At 47.5% G+C, this 17,672-nt stretch overlaps 1 protein-coding gene across 1 annotated transcript; it reads right to left on the bottom strand.

Annotated features, from left to right (window-relative positions):
* Window positions 1-1,365: 1,365 nt before the first annotated feature.
* On the bottom strand, window positions 1,366-3,552 carry LOC122487216 (cathelicidin antimicrobial peptide). The gene is made up of 4 exons (XM_043587306.1): window positions 3,325-3,552; window positions 2,341-2,448; window positions 2,132-2,203; window positions 1,366-1,564 (listed from the first exon to the last, which is right to left on the bottom strand). The coding sequence occupies exons 1-4, from the start codon at window positions 3,520-3,522 to the stop codon at window positions 1,427-1,429; spliced, it is 516 nt and encodes a 171-aa protein (XP_043443241.1). The 5' UTR covers window positions 3,523-3,552; the 3' UTR covers window positions 1,366-1,426.
* Between the last annotated feature and the right edge of the window lie 14,120 nt (window positions 3,553-17,672).

Raw genomic sequence — 17,672 nt, 5'->3', positions numbered from 1 at the left:
GAAAACCCATTTCCTAAAGCAAGAGCCTTTTCAGATCCTTGTAACCAGAGTAGTCCATGTCCCATCACTGAGACAATTAACTTTGGCTTCCAGGGTGATAAGAACAATGGCCCACAGCTGGTACAGGGAATTCAGTAATTTATGAATAGCAGCTGTCACAGAAGGGAAAGTCAAGTGGAGCCCACTTGATACGGTCACACTGTGGAAGGTGGGAGCCACTGAAAGCAGAAAACCTTAGTGTGACCTGCGCACCAAGAAGAAGCAAGCATGACAGATAACACAGTAAATGCTATGTGATATCCTGCCTCCTGTTGCTCTCAGAGCTGGATGTCTGTGTCTTATTTTAGGTTGGCCCAGAAGCAGATCTAAGACAAGGATGCAAGTGGAAGTAGTTTATTTGGGAGACAAACAGCAGCAGCGGGAGTGTAAGGAAGTGAGACGGGGCAGGAAGAGAAGACAGAAGAGGGGGTGTTCATGAACAGGTCATTGCCAGGGGCACAACCAGCTGGGGACCTGGGAGATGTGTAACACATCTTGGAGTGGGCCCACCCACGGAGTGAGGAAGAGAAAATATGTTTCCACCACTCCCACCAATCGTTGGTTGAGGCTGCTCCCTGGAATGCCTACTCCCAAGTACTTCCAGGCTGCCCTTAGCAAAGAGCTGCAGGTGCTTCGGGTCAGCTACAGAATGGCAAGTGGGCAAGACATGGAAGTTGTCTGAAACACCCAATGCAACAGAGTGTGTCATCCTGCTTGTCTCTCCTAGCCAGAGCTCTTCAGCCCCGAGCAAGACTCTTGCTTTGAATGGTACAAAATGTTGGCGCTATTTGATCGCTAAACACAAGCCCACAACTTAAATCTGCTGCCCAGCTAAAGAAACAGTGAGTTTTCCCATGCCAGAGGAGATGCCAGAAGTGGTGGGCTTTTCCAGAGTTAAGATGTTGGAAGGGAACTGGAACTTGATGGGAAATGTACCAGCAGGCTGGCCTTAGAACCCAGCCAGCCATGAGACTGACCTGTGTCTCTGTGTTTACCAAAGTGGCTTTCACCTCCATAGGAGTAGGAACAGCTCTGCACATCCACACTACCACTGCACACAGGGTAGATCTCCTTAAGTCATACTGGGTGTTCAACGAGGCTGGTGGGAAGCATGTGATGGGCATGGGAGAAGGACCCTGAGAATGGAGCCACTTTTCCTGGACCTGCCACCTCACCCCGTGCCCTTCTGGGTGAAATAGCTGCTCCACCTTTGTGTTTTGCATGGACACACACACACACACACACACACACGTCCTCCCGGAATTCAGGATTCAAGTCATGGTAAGTGGGAGGAGACAGAAAAGTACAATTGAAGACTTGAGGAAGTTGCTTTCACAAAAATTTATTTTGCAGGATCCAGAAGCCTGAGCCAGGGAAAAGCAGACCCTTAGGCCTCTTGCCTGGGGCGAAGATTGCTAAAAAAGTCACGGATTCTCTGGCCAATTTTCTGAATCTTCTCGGCAATCTTCTGCCCACCTTGTTGGATAAGCTCACCCAGCTGGCCCAATTTCCTGACTTGTAGAATCTGTGCATCAGAAGGAAGCAGTTTCTTTGTGGGGGCTGGACCCAGGGTCAAGACAAGACCCCTCCCTTCCTAGACACCCCCCTTCTTGGGCCATTCCAGTTCATCCTCTGGCTGTAACCTTTGGAGTATGTAGTTGATTGAATCGCCACACCCACAAACAGATGAGGAAACTGAAGCCCAGAGATAGCAAGGGGCTTCCCAGGGTCTCACAGCTGAAAGCGTATTACTCTAAGTGGTTCTCAAGCTTTATCAGGAGTCAGAATCCCCTGGAGTTTGTTAAACTACATATTGCTGGGCCCCACCCCAGAATCTGATTCTGCAGATCTGCATGGGGCCTGAGAAGTTGCATTGCTAATAAATTACCGAATTCTCACGACCACACTTTGAGAGCCTGTACTAAGGGATCACAGAGCCTGTGAGGTCCTGGAGATGAGGCCCAGCTTGAGGGAGAAGCCCAGGCTAGGAGGGGCTTTCTGTGCCCTGGATGGGACAGTGGTTAATTGGCCCATAGGATGTTCTATGTACCACCACCCCATCAACCCCTGCAACCTACAGGGAGCCACTCACCTCATCACAGTTGATGTCAAAGTAGCCCCTGTTCTGGTCCAGGATGACTGTCCCTTCACACTGCTTCACCAGCTGAGAAGAGGAGGCTCCAGGTCAAATTGGAACCCCTATGCCACAACCTCCCAGCCTCACCCCAGTGCCTGGAAATATTCCCAGGAGGCCTCTTGTTCAGCTCATTTGGGGGCTTCTGCCAGAGCCCCCAGCCTCACCCCATTGTCCTTGAAATCACACTGCTCCAGTGGCCTCTGTGTCGTCTTGGGGCACACAGTCTCCTTCACTTTGAAACTCACAGGCTTCGGGGTGTTTGGATCCCCGTCCTGGTCAGGGAAGCAAGCAGGAAGACCAGACTCAGGCTCATGGTTGCCTTCACTAATCTGTCTCCCTGCCCCATCCCGAGCCACCCAGCAAAGAGGGTAGCCTTACAACAGCCCCTGCTATGTGCCTGACACTGGCTCTGTGCTAAGGTACGGAGGTGAGGATGACAAAGCCCATTCCTGCCCTCACCAAGCTGAGAGAGCAGGAGAGGACCTCAGGAAAGCTCTAATGAATAGCACCTCCCCCTTAGGGAGCCAAGGGAAAGCAGGGGCCTCCTGGGGACAAAACATTGCCACTGGAATCTCAAGGCTGAGCAGAGCCATTCCAGGGAAGTCACATCCCAGGGCCAGTAACCCCACTTTTGTCCCTGGAACTTCCAGAAGCCTGAATGGGAGACAGTAAGGGTGGGGGGCACCTCTTCACACAGTAGAGATTCTTTTTTTTTTTTTTTAATTTTTTAAATGTTTATTTTTGAGAGACAGAGAGACAGAGCATGAGCAGGAGAGGGGCAGAGTGAGAGGAATACCCAGAATCTGAGGCAGGCTCCAGGCTCTGAGCTGTCAGCACAGAGCCTGATGCGGGGCTTGAACCCACGAACTATGAGATCATGACTTCAGCCAAAGTTGGATGCTTAACCACGGAGCCACCCAGGTGCCCCAACATAATAGAGATTCTAAGGCAAGAAGCAGAGATTCTAAGACAAGAAGCACTCGTGCTGATGGGGGGTACAGCTCTGGGAAGGTCTCCTGAAAGAGGTGCGATCACACTTAAGGGAGGGGGGTTCCTGACATAAACAAAGTGTTAACAATGGGAGGGACAGTATGGCCAAGACTGGCTGGAGCAGAACCTCCCTCCCCTCCATCCCCTCCTCGACTCACTCCCTCGGGCTGTGAGTCCAGCTGAAGGAAACGGTAGAGATTCTTCTCTGAGGACCGCTGGTTGAAGCCATCCACAGCACGGAGCACAGCTTCCTCGTAGCTAAGGGTCTGGGTGGTGGCCGGAGTGATAACCAGGCCCAACAGCAGTAGCAACAGTGACCACCGCCCCAAGGAAGGGCTGTCCCTCTGGGTCTCCATGGTCCCCAGTCGGCCTCCTCCCCACCTGCAAGTCCCTCCTTTATGCCCAGCCTGGGCCTGATGCAAAGATCCAACCAGGAGCCTTCCTGACCCGCCCATCACAGCCGCCTGCCCGGATGTGGGCTCAGGCTTGCCTCACACCTACTGCTGTTGCCTCACAGGGCTTGCTGGGCAGTGGGCAAAGTCCACCTTATGTGCAACTGAAGAAATAGTTTCTCCATCTCCCTGACAATGTCTTGGCCTCTCCTGGGACCCACAGAGGCAGGTCATTGCCAGGGTTGCTCAAGAGAGTTGAGTCCTCCAGAAGAGAAAGGAAGACAGGCACCTACATCCTTCTCCCCAGACGGCCTCCTCAGGAATCAGGGTAATATAGTGTATTCACCATTCAATCTCCAGCTCTAGGCACTGCCTAGCACCCAGTAGGCACTCAGCTAATGTTTGATGAATGAATAATAGTAACCACCCCTCATCTAGAGCCTGACTCACCCAGTCAGTCCTTTCCCTTCCCCCATGGTCTTCTGTTAAGTTTCTCAACTTCCACATATGAGTGAAAACATATGGTATCTGTCTTTCTCTGACTGACTTATTTCACTTAGCATAATACCCTCCAGTTCCATCCATGTGGTTGCAAATGGCAAGATTTCATTCTCACTGCTGAGATATATAAATATATCCAAATTTATCATTTGGATAAATTCCTAGTAGTGCTATTGCTGGGTTGTAGGGTAATTCAATCTTTAATTTTTTGAGGAACCTCCACACTGTTTTCCAGAGTGGCTGCTCCACTGGTGCATTCCCACCAACAGTACAAGAGGGTTCCGCTTTCTCCACATCCTTGCCAACATCAGCTATTTCCTGAGTTGTTAATTTTAGCCACTCTGGCTGGTGTGAGGTGGCCCACCCAGTCAGTCCTAAGGGAGACCTTCAAGGCCACAACATCCTATTCTCTGGACCCAGCCCTCAACCAGTTCAGGCCCTCAGCTCTGTCTGTCTCCTTTTCCTGGGTTCTTTTCTGCTGCATTTCTCAGTCTAAAAATGGCCCCAGCCACCATCAGATGTGGCCCGTTGCCCTGGCTCCTCACCACCTGAGCCTGGGAAAAGGTTATTCCCTCACTGACCCACTTCTTCACTCTCTCTCACACTCAGGGCCACTACAGGCTGACCAGACCTCACTGGATGTGGTGGTTACTCTCAAGCCTTAGCTTTACCTATGCAGGCACTAATGACCCCTGCTCCATTGTCCCCTGATGCCACTCTCCTGGTTTCCCTCCCACCTCCTTGGTGCTCCTTCTCAGTCTCCTCCAAAGCCCCTCCTCTTAACATGGGGGCTTGCAGAGTTGTATCCTGGGATGCTTCTGTTTCCAGCCCTCACACCTCCCTGGAGACACCCCTCTCAGGGCACCAGTTGTCACAGACAGACCTTGTCTGCATCTCTGAATTCAAGACTCCCATGAACACCCCTGGTTGTCCCCAGGGCCACCTGGTCTGCTGTTTTGCTCGGTGCCACTGCATGAACCTTGAGATGAAAGCTTGGGGAGTGCCCCACCTGCTCCTTCTCCTGGGGACACTCCCTTCTGATCCCCCCCGACACACATACCCCTGTTCTGGTTCCTACCATCATCTTCTCTCCTCTGAAGTGTGATCATTCCTGCACACCCCAGGCACCAGGAAGCCATATTGACTCCAACTGCTCAGACCCCTCTGAGCCTCCTTCTCTTTCTCTACCTCTGCACCTGATCCCTCTGCTTGGCACACTCTTCACCTTGTGAAGACTTCCCTGACCTCCCACCAGACACAGCAACCTCCTCCTCTTTGCTCCTCTTTGCTTCCTCCAGGAAGTCTCCTCTGAATTGACCCCAAATGACTCCCCGTCCAGTGCTCTGATTGAGACACCAGGCTGGGGTGGCCCATTCTGGGAGGGGGGCGGGTGTGGAGAAAGCATAGCTGGGAGAAGTGATTAGCCAAAGAGATGGATGGGTCCAGAGGCCATGAGGCAAACGCTAGTCCCAGCTCTCCTGTGGAACGGCCATGAGGCTGTGAGGCTTGGGGTGGCTCTTGGCTCCAGTTGGTCCGTAGGATTCTTGCGGACTTGGGTGGGGCACCTCGGAAGGTGGCAGCCTGGATGAATGCTGCTGGTTGCACACTCAGCCTTGGGAAAAGGAAGGAGAAATGGCTTCTGTGCAACCTAGTTTCACAGTCCAGCTATTGCCCCACTGGCCTCTTGGTCAAGCAGGGCTTCACATCAGGGCCTTTATAGCGGTTCTGCCCAGACTCCACAATTCCCATTGTGTGCCTTTCTCTCACCTGAAGGACTGTACTGCCAGGAGACCTGGCATCATTTCCTAGCTGTGTGACTTTGAGCAAGTTACTTTGTTTTCCTGGGCCACGTCTTTAGGATGGGGATTACATGCCCTGCACTGCCCGCATGGGGACACACGTGACAGTGGGTGCAAAAGTGCATGTTTACTGTCAAGTCCTGTGCTCCCAGGGCACTTCTGTGAGTGAGGTCAGGGTCAAGTCTCCTTGCTCTGCAATGACTCTAGTTCAACTGTCCCCCAACAGATACATGCACACATGCAAGTCTGGGAGCTGTGCCCTCTTTGCCAACAACACTGCCCACTGCCCCAGGCTCCTGTCACATTTCCACTCAGAGTCAGCCTCCCCAGGAGGTCTGTCCCAATATCACTCCCAGTCGGCATCCTCTACAATGCACCCCACACCCAATACCAGGGTGGGAGGCAACCCACCACCCTTACCTTTAGTCTCAGGCTAGTTCCCAGGATAGTCATGAAGTCCTGAGCTGCCCCCTCAGACTGGGACTCCCCAAGTCATCCCTTCTGTCCAGCCTCCCTGTGGTGAGGCTATACCTCTTCCCAGGCAAGGGCTTTGCAAATGTGCAAGTCTGTCCCACAGACAGAGGACAAGACTCTCTATTCCCTTCAGCCCACAGGTTCCCCAGGGGACAGGACCCATTTCTTCTTTGAGTCTCCTCTCAGGACTCAGCACCGTGCTCTGCGCTCAAAGGGGTCCAGCAGCCCGCAGGTCCTGAGCCAGGTTCAGAAAACATTTGTCAAAAAAAACCAAAAAACTAGGGGTGCCTGGGTGGCTCAGTTGGTTGAGCATCCGACTTCGGCTCAGGTCATAATCTCGTGGTTCGTGAGTTGGAGCCCCGCGTCGGGCTCTGTGCTGACAGCTCAGAGCCCGGATCCTGCTTCAGATTCTGTGTCCCCCACCTCTCTCCACCCCACCCCTGCTTGTACTCTGTCTCTCTCTGTCTTTCAAAAATGAATAAACATAAAAAATTTTTTAATTAAAAAAAACAAAAACAAAAAAATACACAGCATGGGGTGGTGATAGGTAATTTCTAGCAAATATGCCCTTGTTTCCTTGGGGACCCTCCCAAGAGGGTCCTGGGGCATGGTGTCCAGGGAGGTGGAGGCTCTGTCCAGGGGGAGACCCAGATATTGCCTAGATGTCAGCTCCCAGGGCCCATCTGTCTTTCCCCGGTGGTGGTTGCAAGGGGAAAGGGAGCAGGAAGTGTCCAATCAAAGCATGTGTCCTCCTGGGAGAGGCCAAGGCAGCTGTAAGCAATCACACCCTGTCCTGTGCAGGAATACCCACCCTGGCCAGAGACCCTTGTAAAATCAGATTTCCCGTCCGCACATTTGCTGCCAATTAGGAAGATGAGACCTCCCGCTTCTGACCTGGGCAGCCCCTCCTTCTTGCCAGGTGACCTTACCCTGGGCCATTCCCCATTCCTAGCCTCTTCCCTTGTCAGTGATCCATAAACCCTGTGCAGCACCAACATTTCTGTGCCTCCAGCTGGCTGGGGACAGTGCAAGAGCAGGAGAGAAGACAGTCCCCTCTTTCAGCCTTCCCTTCCAGCACCCCCCCCCACCACAGAACCCCCCAGAGTGACGTCACTGAAGTCAGGACTGGCCCATGACCAGTCTTCCCTCTCTCCTGCAGGCAGGGCAGCATGCACCTGTAACTCGCACCCGCTGCCTGTGGCTGTAGGGATTGGAAAGCAGGCATCTGCTCCCAAATCAACTCTCTTTCTGTAAGAGTTTTAGTGAGCTGTAACCGACATGCCACACAGTTCACCCATTTAAAGCGTAAATCATTATAGTGATTTTTACTACATTCACAGAGTTGTGTAGCCATCACCACAATTTTATTTAGTTTCATTATTTTAATTTTTTTTGAGAGAGAGAGAGCGCAAGTAAGGGAGGGGCAGAGAGAGAGGGGGACACAGTGTCTGAAGCGGGCTCCACGCTGACAGCAAAGAGCCTGATGCGGGGCTCAAACTCACTGTGAGATCATGACCTGAGCCGAAGTGAGATGCTCAACTGACTGAGCCACCCAGGCGCCCCACCACAGTCCATTTTAAAACATCTTCATTATCCCCAGAAGAAACCCCCTGTTGGCAGTCACTCCCATTTCACCCCAAGCTGCACCCTCGGCCCTAGGCAGCCACTAATTTACTGTCTGTCTCTATGGATTTTCCTATTCTGAACATTCCATATAAACAGTTTGGTTTCTTTCATTTAGCATGATGTTTTCAAGGTTCATCCATAGTGTGGTATCGACATTTCATTTCTATAGCCAAATAATATTCCATTCTATGGTTATACCACGTTTTGTTTACCCACATATCAATTGATGGACATTTGAGTTGTTTCTACTTTTTGGTTATTACAAGTAATTCTAATTGACTCTTTTTTTAAATTTGTTGTTTTGAATATTTTTTTAAATGTTTTTATTTATTTTTGCGACAGAGAGAGATAGAGCATGAGCAGGGGAGGGGCAGAGAGAGAGGGAGACACAGAATCGGAAGCAGGCTCCAGGCTCTGAGCTGTCAGCACAGAGCCCGATGCAGGGCTCGAACCCACAGACCGTGAGATCATGACCTGAGCCAAAATCGGACGCTTAACCGACTGAGCCACCCAGGCGTCCCTAAGATTTATTTTTAAGTAATCTCATCACCCAACGTGGGGCTCAAACTCACAATTCCGAGATCAAGAGTTGCATGCTCTACAGACTGAACCTTCCAGGTGTACCTCTAATTGATTCTTAATGTTTGCCAGGAGCACAGTATTAAGAGTGGAACTACACATGTCACCTCCCTAGCCCAGGACCACAGGGGCGAAGTCTAGCCCTCTAGCCAGGCATTCAGGGTTGTCCATCATGTGCCAACCTCTTCACCCTCTTCACTTCCTATTCTTCCCACCTACATATAAAGGCCCTAAATTTTGAAACACTACACTGGCTTATCTACCTGTAAACCTTGCTAAGGCCTCGCCTCTGCCCTTCCTGCATGTCCTTGGTTCACCCCACAGCATATTTAAACTCAGTCCATCTCTCAAGGTCAGCCAAAATCACACCTCCCCAAGATGCCCTCCTTAATTGCCAATGGCCCAGGAGGAATTCTCCCAGCCACTCCCTGGGGGCCCAAAGTACACAAACTGTCCCTAACTGGTCTTACTGCTTTATTCTTTATCCTTTACCCCAGAGAGTTAGAGAGGCCCACAGCATCAGGGGAAGAACCTCAGAGACAGTAATCCTGAACTCAAAGAGAGAGCTCCAGGACCAGGGACACAGCCTGGGCAAAGGCATAATGGCCAGTAGGGGCCATGTGAAGAGACAAGAGGGGAACATAAGTGTTGGAAGCAGTGATGGGGCAGGGGGGGAGGGAACCATGGTCCTCAAGAGACTCAGTGGGGACTCAGAGCAGGAAACAGGGCTTGTTTGAAGTCTGAGCAGGGCAGAGAAGGTAGATGGGTCAGAAGGTTGAGGGAGTGGGGGGATTCCCAAACACCAAGGGAGCCGAGGACAGAACAGCCTTGCTAGGACACTTCACGGCATGAGGGATATCAGGGACACTTAAAGAAATTCAAATGGAGAAAAAAAATCTCTTAGAGTCAATGACCAAACTTTAATTTTCTAAATGAACCATTCACACAGTTGACTAAATTTACTGACTTGTCCAAAACATATATCATGTCACACTGTGGGATGAGGGGAGGAGTGGAGTCATGGGGTCTGAGAATGTTAGAGGGGCCAGGCCTCCAGGGACCCCAACCTTCCCTGTGTCCTCAGCTTCCCTCTCTCTGTCTCCCTCTTTCAGGTTCACCATTCTAGATTATGTTTCTGGGGCACCAGGGTGGCTCAGTAGGTTAAGCAGTTAAGCACCTGACTCTTGGTTTCGGCTCAGGCCATGATCTCACAGTTTGTGAGTTCAAGTCCCACATGGGGCTCTGCACTGATGGTGCAGAGCCTGCTTGGGATTGTCTCTCTCCTTCTGTCTCTCCCCTGCTCATGCTCTCTCTCTTTCTCTCTCCCTCTCTCTCAAAATAAATAAAACTTTAAAAAAATAGATTATGTTTCCATGTCTGCTCAAATTGATTATAAAGAGAAATAAAAGCAGATCTAGTAAAATTGCACGTAAGTCTTCAAAATATTCAAACCAACTCCTGTAATGTGCTATAAATGGTATGTTTGAAGAACTGTTTTGGTTGATACACTTGCTAGATTCTGTGAATTGCTTAGTCTGAAAAATAGAGCAGTGTTCTTAAGATACTAAAAGAAGGCACATCAGAAAATTATTCAGTGGGGGCACCAGGGTGGCTCAGTTGGTTAAATGTCCAACTTCGGATCAGGTCATGATCTCACAGTTTGCAAGTTTGAGCCCCGCATCAGGCTCTGTGCTGACAGCACAGAGCCTGGAGCCAGCTTTGGATTCTGTGTGTGTGTGTCTCTCTCTCTGCCCCTCTCCATTCATGCTCTGTATCTCTCTCTCTCTCAAAAATAAATAAACATTAAAGGAATGCACTTGGGATGAGCAGGTGATGTATGGAAGTGTTGAATCACCATATTATACTAATAACTAATATCATACTGTATGTTAACTAATTGGAAGAAAGAAAAGAAAAGAAAGAAAGAAAGAAAGAAAGAAAGAAAGAAAGAAAGAAAGAAAGAAAGAAAAAAAGAGGGACACCTGGGTGACTCAGTTGGTTAACCATAAGACTCTTGATTTCGGGGCGCCTGGGTGGCGCAGTCGGTTAAGCGTCCGACTTCAGCCAGGTCACGATCTCGCGATCCGCGAGTTCGAGCCCCGCGTCGGGCTCTGGGCTGATGGCTCAGAGCCTGGAGCCTGTTTCCGATTCTGTGTCTCCCTCTCTCTCTGCCCCTCCCCCGTTCATGCTCTGTCTCTCTCTGTCCCAAAAATAAATAAACGTTGAAAAAAAAAATTAAAAAAAAAAAAAAAGACTCTTGATTTCAGCTCAGGCCATGATTTCACGGTTCATGAGTTCGAGCCTCGAATTGGGCTCTGTGCTGATGGTGAGGAGCCTGATTGGAATTCTCTCTCTCGCCGTCTCTCAAAATAAATAAATAGACCTAAAAAATTAAAAATGAAAGAAAGAGAAAGAAAGAAAGAAAGAAAGAAAGAAAGAAAGAAAGAAAGAAAAAGAAAAGGAAAAAAAGGAGAAGAGACAAGACAAGACAAGACAAGAAAAGAAAAAAGAAAAGAAAAGAGGATCCTTTGCTCCCCAGAGGTAGAACAGATGGGATGGGCTCTGGGGAAGTGGGTTCTGATGAAGACCATGCCATAAAGTGGTTAGGGCATGGATGTTGAAGCCAATGTGCCCGAGTTCAGGTCCTCACACTGCCGCTTACTTGCTGTGTTCTTTTGGGCAAGTAGCTACCCAACTTCTCTGTGCCTCCATTTCCCTCTTTGTAAAATTGCCTTGGAAAGTACTGACCTCAGGTAGTTGAAAGGATGAGGTCTGATAAAGAAGTCAAAGCAGATAAAGAACTTGAAATGTGGCTGGCCCATACTGATGCTTTGTTATTATCAACAATGAGAGGAGCTACCCCCAAGGGTTGATCAGGACCTTAGATTCTGGGGCCGGGAAGATGTATGTTTGAATCATTGGTTTACCTCTCACTAGCTATGACTTTTCTTGGGAAAATTCTGCCCTGGTAGGCACTCTCAGCAGCAAGTGAGTGTGAACCCAACTCACGTTGCCTCAGGCATAACTGAGAAGCCAAGCTGTAGAACTGGTCCATCTGGATGCTGGCTCCATTTTCCTGCAATATCCTTGGCCCTGTGCTTGCTTGGAGATCGAGAAGGAGGCAGAGAGCAAAAGGAGAGTAGAGTCAGGATCTCAGAGGCTGTGGTAGCTAAGCCCTGAGATGGTCAGGTTGGGCTCTAGGCACGCTTCCCATGCCCACTCCTAACCCAGTAAAGGATACCAGCCCAAGAGATGGGAGCAGATGGTTCCGCAGAGCTTGGTGCAAGAGTGTTATCACTACCTCATCCTCAACTTTGGACCCCCACCTTTCCCAGTCCTCCTCTATTCCCCCTCCCAGTCTGGCTGAGCCAGCTGTTCTCTGCCATCATGCTCTGCACTTAAAACCTGAACTTTGGACAAAGCCCAGGCTCACCTGTGTGTAGACACCTCCTTCAACCCAGCCCTGGAGCCCTGGATTTCTAAGCCATCGAAGCTAAGTGGTATAAGAGAACTAGGAGGAGCTGGGGCTGAGTGACCTGGGTTCTGATCCTGTTCCCTGCCCAACCATGTGAACTTAAGATTTTCACCAGCTATACCTCCTCCTTGTCTATGAAATAAAAAAATTTTATACCTGCATGGAAGGTCATTCTCTTCTCCATGGAGGAATTCCTTCCATATGGACTTTGAGGTGAGGGATCAGAGACCCAGCCTCCATAGAGCCTTCCTTGACTTCTGAGGGGGAAGGAGGTTAGCAGTGATCCCCTCCACACCTGCCACTTAGGACCTGCTCACTTGGAGAAGCCCTGATATAGCCCAGGCCACTGAAGACCCCTGGAGACCCACTTTTCAGGACCTCCCTCAAGGATGTGAATTCAAGGATGTTCATGAGGAGGCATGAGCCAAGATGCTCACTGAAGCTTTGTTGGGACTAGTTGGGAAACTAGAAATTATCCAAACATGTCCGTGGGGAATGGTATGTCCACTCTATGGCCTACAGTGCAGCCATTTTAAGAAGAATGAAGTAGAGAGGTGCTTGGATGGCTCAGTCAGTAGAGCATGTGACTCTTGATCTCGGGGTTGTGAGTTTGAGCTCCACACTGAGTGTAAAGACTATTTTAAAATAAAATCTTTAGGGGCACCTGGGTGGCTCAGTTGGTTGAGCATCCAACTTCAGCTCAGGTCACGATCCCATGGTTCGTGGATTCAAGCCCCACATCAGGCTCACTGCTGTCAGCCTCTCAGCACAGAGCCCACTTCCAATCCTCTGTCCCCCTCTCTCTGCCCCTCCCCTTGCTTGCTCTCTCTCAAAGATAAATATTTTTAAAATAATAATAAAAAATAAATAAAATCTTAAAAAAAGATTTTTAATAAAAAATAAAAAAGGATGAGCTGGAAACTACCCAAATAGCCATCAACAGTAAAAGAATAACTATACTGTAGTATATTCATAGAATGGAATACTACTCAGGAATAAAAAACTGAACAAACTATAATTATATACAACAGTATGGGTGATTCTCACTAACATCATGATGCATGAAGAAACTGAATGCAAAAGAGTATATACTTGGGGTGTCTGGGGGGCACAGTCAGTTAAGTGTCCAACTCTTCATTTCCACTCAGGTCATGATCTCACAATTTGTGAGTTCGAGCCCCACATAGGACTCTGTGCTGATGGCGTGGAGCCTACTTGGGATTCTCTCTCTTCCCTCTCTCTCTCTGCCAACTGGTGCACACACACACGTGCTCTCTCTCCCTCTCTCTCTTTCTCAAAATAAATAAATAAACTTTAAAAAAAGAGTAGGGGAGGGGCACCCAGGTGGCTCAGTCGGTTAAGTGTCTGACTTCAGCTCAGGTCATGATCTCATGGTTCGTGGGTTCGAGCCCATGTCAGGCCGTGTGCTAACAGCTCAGAGCCTGGAGCCTGCTTTGGATTCTGTGTCTCCCTCTCTCTCTGCCCCTCCCCCGCTCACACTCCATCTCACTCTATCAAAAACAAATAAATGTAAAAAATATATATATTAAAAAAAAAGAGTAGGGGTGCCTGGGTGGCTCAGTTGGTTAAGTGTCCAACTTCGGCTCAGGTCATGATCTCATGGTTCATGGGTCTGAGCCCTGCATTAGGCTCTGTGCTGACAGCTTGGAGCCTGTTTCAGATTCTGTGTCTCCCTCTCTCTCTGCCCCTCCCGACTTATGCTCTGTCTCTCTCTCTCTCAAAATAAATATTTTTTAAATTTTTTTTTTTTTCTCAACGTTTATTTATTTTTGGGACAGAGAGAGACAGAGCATGAACGGGGGAGGGGCAGAGAGAGAGGGAGACACAGAATCGGAAACAGGCTCCAGGCTCTGAGCCATCAGCCCAGAGCCCTACGCGGGGCTCGAACTCGCGGACCGCGAGATCGTGACCTGGCTGAAGCCGGACGCCCAACCGACTGCGCCACCCAGGTGCCCCAAAATAAATATTTTTAAAAAAAGAGTATATACCGTATGATTCTATTTTCTTTTTTTTTTAATTTTTTTTTCAACGTTTTTTATTTATTTTTGGGACAGAGAGAGACAGAGCATGAACGGGGGAGGGGCAGAGAGAGAGGGAGACACAGAATCGGAAACAGGCTCCAGGCTCCGAGCCATCAGCCCAGAGCCCGACGCGGGGCTCGAACTCGCGGACCGCGAGATCGTGACCTGGCTGAAGCCGGACGCCCAACCGACTGCGCCACCCAGGTGCCCCAAAATAAATATTTTTAAAAAAAGAGTATATACCGTATGATTCTATTTTCTTTTTTTTTTAATTTTTTTTTCAACGTTTTTTATTTATTTTTGGGACAGAGAGAGACAGAGCATGAACGGGGGAGGGGCAGAGAGAGAGGGAGACACAGAATCGGAAACAGGCTCCAGGCTCCGAGCCATCAGCCCAGAGCCTGAAGCGGGGCTCGAACTCACGGACCGCGAGATCGTGACCTGGCTGAAGTCGGAGCTTAACCGACTGCGCCACCCAGGCGCCCCTCTATTTTCTATAAATTTTAAAATCTGGCACCACTAGTCTATGAAGTTCAAAGTCAGGGTCATGGTTATAGAGAAGGGGAACAAGGGGAACAAGGGGAACTCTGGGTACCGGTTACAAAAATGTGTTCACTTAGCAAAAACTCAGCAAGCTGTATACTTTCGATTACTGCATTTTTCATACATATATTTCAATTAAAAGTAGGAATTTTCCAATATAATCATTAAAGGGAAGAGTCAAACTGCAGAATAATATGCACAGATTATTCCATTTATGTAAAACATCAATCACCATAAAATAAGACCCCCTATTTCTTTATGTTCATCAAGGTATATAAACATCTAGAAAAAGATTAGGACAGGTATCCTCCCATTTGATGAATGAGGATTATTTCTAATGTGGAGATTGGGATGAGTGGGGCAGAGATGTAAGCTGTCAAAAAGATTTTAGTTGTACTGTGATTGTTTGAATTTTTATATGAAAAATGTATCCTTTAACAATGTTTATCATTAAAAGAAAAGAAGAAGGAGGAAGAAGAGGAAAACCTAGAGAGATGAAATGTAGGAAGTGCCTCTGGGGAGGACAGTGAGCAACTTGAAAAGACCAGATTCCCTGAAGGGCCAGGGTCTGCATGAGGAAGAGCAACGGACAGAAACAGGTGGAGTATGCACTTGACAAAGTGGAGCTACACAAAGGCAAGGGTTCCCTGTGGGTCCTGGGAGTAGCCCCATCCCACCTACTATGAGATTCTTTCTTCTATTCTTATTATGAAAAGAATCCATGAGGGGTGCCTGGGTGGCTCAGTCAGTTAAGCGTCCATCTCTTGATTTCAGCTCAGGTCATGATCTCACGATCTCACAGTTCGTGAGTTTGAGCCCCACGTTGGGCTCTGTGCTGGCAGTGTGGAGCCAGCTTGGGATCCACGGTCTCCCTCTCTCTCTGCGCCTCTCCAACTTGCACTCTCTTCCTCTCTCTCTCAAAAATAAATAAACTTAAAAAAAACAACATTTCCTAAATCTTTGGTAATTTCCACTTTCAGAATTTTGCTAAGTTATGAGATATAATTATATCATGGGAATTCATTGAATATGTCATTTCCAAATAAGATGAAATACTGAAACTTTAATTGCTAAACACGTCTTGGTTTACTTACTTTTGACTTATCACAGAGGAACTAAAGATATTTGAACCTGTTAGAAAACGTGTCTTGTGCCACATTGAAAAATTATGCTATGGGGAAATGTATGTTTCTAGACATTATGAAATGTATTCATCAAGTTACCAATCTAAAGAATGCTGCTGTAACATATCATAATGGCTTACTTTTTAGTTCACAATTGCTTACTTCTTGATTTTCCCTAAAATTCAGATTTCTAAGGATTAAGGATTCCAAGTAATGTGTATAACTAAAACTACTAGCAATAGTAAGGGAACATCTCTGTATACAAAGAAAATAGGCTGTGTTTTTGGGTAAGCAAGGTATGAGGTATGGAGATGAATTTTTAAGGGAAATGAAAATAATTTTGTCCTAAAGTAAAGCTAGTGATTTCAGAATGGGAAAAAGGAGCATAAAGAACAAAATGGTATAGAAATTTGGCAAGAATTTTCCCTTGTGTAGTCAAGTTGGCTAAAATTGACTTGCTATTATAAGGATTTTTAAAACAAGCTTTAATAGCAATAGTATACTTGTGAACCTTTCTTTCATTGCTAAAAGGATGTAGTTTTGAGTATCGCTCTGCTTCTGATAAGAGATTGTGAAAGGTTTTTCTTTTCTTTTTTTAAAATTTTTTAATGTTTATTTATTTTTGAGACAGAGAGAGACAGAGCATGAATGGGGGAGGGTCAGAGACAGAGGCAGATACAGAATCCGAAGCAGGCTCCAGGCTCTGAGCTGTCGGCACGGAGCCCGACACAGGGCTCGAACTCACGGACCGTGAGATCATGACCTGAGCCGCAGTCAGAGGCTCAACCGACTGAGCCACCCAGGCGTCCCAAAAGGTTTTTCTTTACCTTTTAAGTAATCTGGCTAGAAAGCAAGGAATTTGTGTTTTCTCAAAATAATTTCCTATGCTTCATGTTGTCTTTGTCCAGTCTTTGATTACCTAAGAAAGTTGAATCTTCCCTACTAAGAGCTAAAGTCTTTTTTTACAATTATGTAACTTTCTATATTTGCCTACAAAGTCTTTTACTGTCATTTTGGTTAAATGTATAACTAAGTAGGGGCGCCTGGGTGGCTCAGTCGATTAAGCACCCAACTTCCGCTCAGGACATGATCTCGTGGTTTGTGAGTTCCAGCTCCATGTTGGGCTCTGTACTGATCTGTGCTGACAGCTTGAAGCCTGGCGCCTGTCTTTGGATTCTGTGTCTCCCTCTCTCTCTGCCCCTCCCCTGCTCATGCTCTGTCTCTCTTTCTCTCTCTCTCTCTCAAAAATAAATAAACATTTAAAAAAACTTTAAAAATGTATAACTAGGTATTGTTTCACAGTGACTTATAATCCTATTTAATCAAGCATCCAAAAATTTTGATATTTTTTACAAACTCCCCCCCAAAATCAAATTTCAAATGAAGACTTGTTGACTTCAAACTAACTTTGAGTTTACCTAGAAGGTCCCTGGACCATCTTAAGAGATCTGTTTTCTGGCGAGCCTGGGTGGCTCACTTAAGTGTCCGACTTTGGCTTGGGTCATGATCTCACGGTCCGTGAGTTTGAGCCCTGCATCAGGCTTTGTGCTGACAGCTCAGAGCCTGGAGACTGCTTCGGATTCTGTGTCTCCCTCTCTCTCTGACCCTCCCCTGTTCATGCTCTGTCTCTCTGTCTCAAAAATAAATAAACATTTAAAAAAAAGAGATCTGTTTTCTCTCCTTATAAAAAGAGATACATTAAAATAATTAGACATATTTGATATATTAAATCGGAAGCATTGTCAAGTAAGAAGTAATATTAAATCTTCTTTATGTTGTATTTGTATAAGTATATAAGTGTTTGAGAAATTGTATGAAACTTCTAAAATTCTGATATATCCTGGCAAAATGTTGTCAGTCATAAATCTAGATATCATCTTGAAATGTTGTATGTCACAGAAATAACCAAATTTCATTGTCAACTGCATTGTAATGAACTCTAATAAGATCT

This window comes from Prionailurus bengalensis, chromosome A2, assembly GCF_016509475.1.
Source record: "Prionailurus bengalensis isolate Pbe53 chromosome A2, Fcat_Pben_1.1_paternal_pri, whole genome shotgun sequence".
NCBI classification, from domain to species: domain Eukaryota; kingdom Metazoa; phylum Chordata; class Mammalia; order Carnivora; family Felidae; genus Prionailurus; species Prionailurus bengalensis.
The sequence above is the reverse complement of the archived record's forward strand: the minus strand, read 5'-3'. Positions and strand labels throughout refer to the sequence as shown.

Excerpts from the sequence above, each read along its gene's own strand:
- LOC122487216 (XM_043587306.1), bottom strand. The coding sequence starts at position 3,522 with ATGGAGACCCAGAGGGACAGCCCTTCCTTGGGGCGGTGGTCACTGTTG. Across the intron at positions 2,449-3,324 it reads TGGACTCACAGCCCGAGGGA|GACGGGGATCCAAACACCCC; the intron begins GTGAGTCGAGGA and ends TTCCCTGACCAG. Across the intron at positions 1,565-2,131 it reads TTGACATCAACTGTGATGAG|ATTCTACAAGTCAGGAAATT; the intron begins GTGAGTGGCTCC and ends TCTGATGCACAG.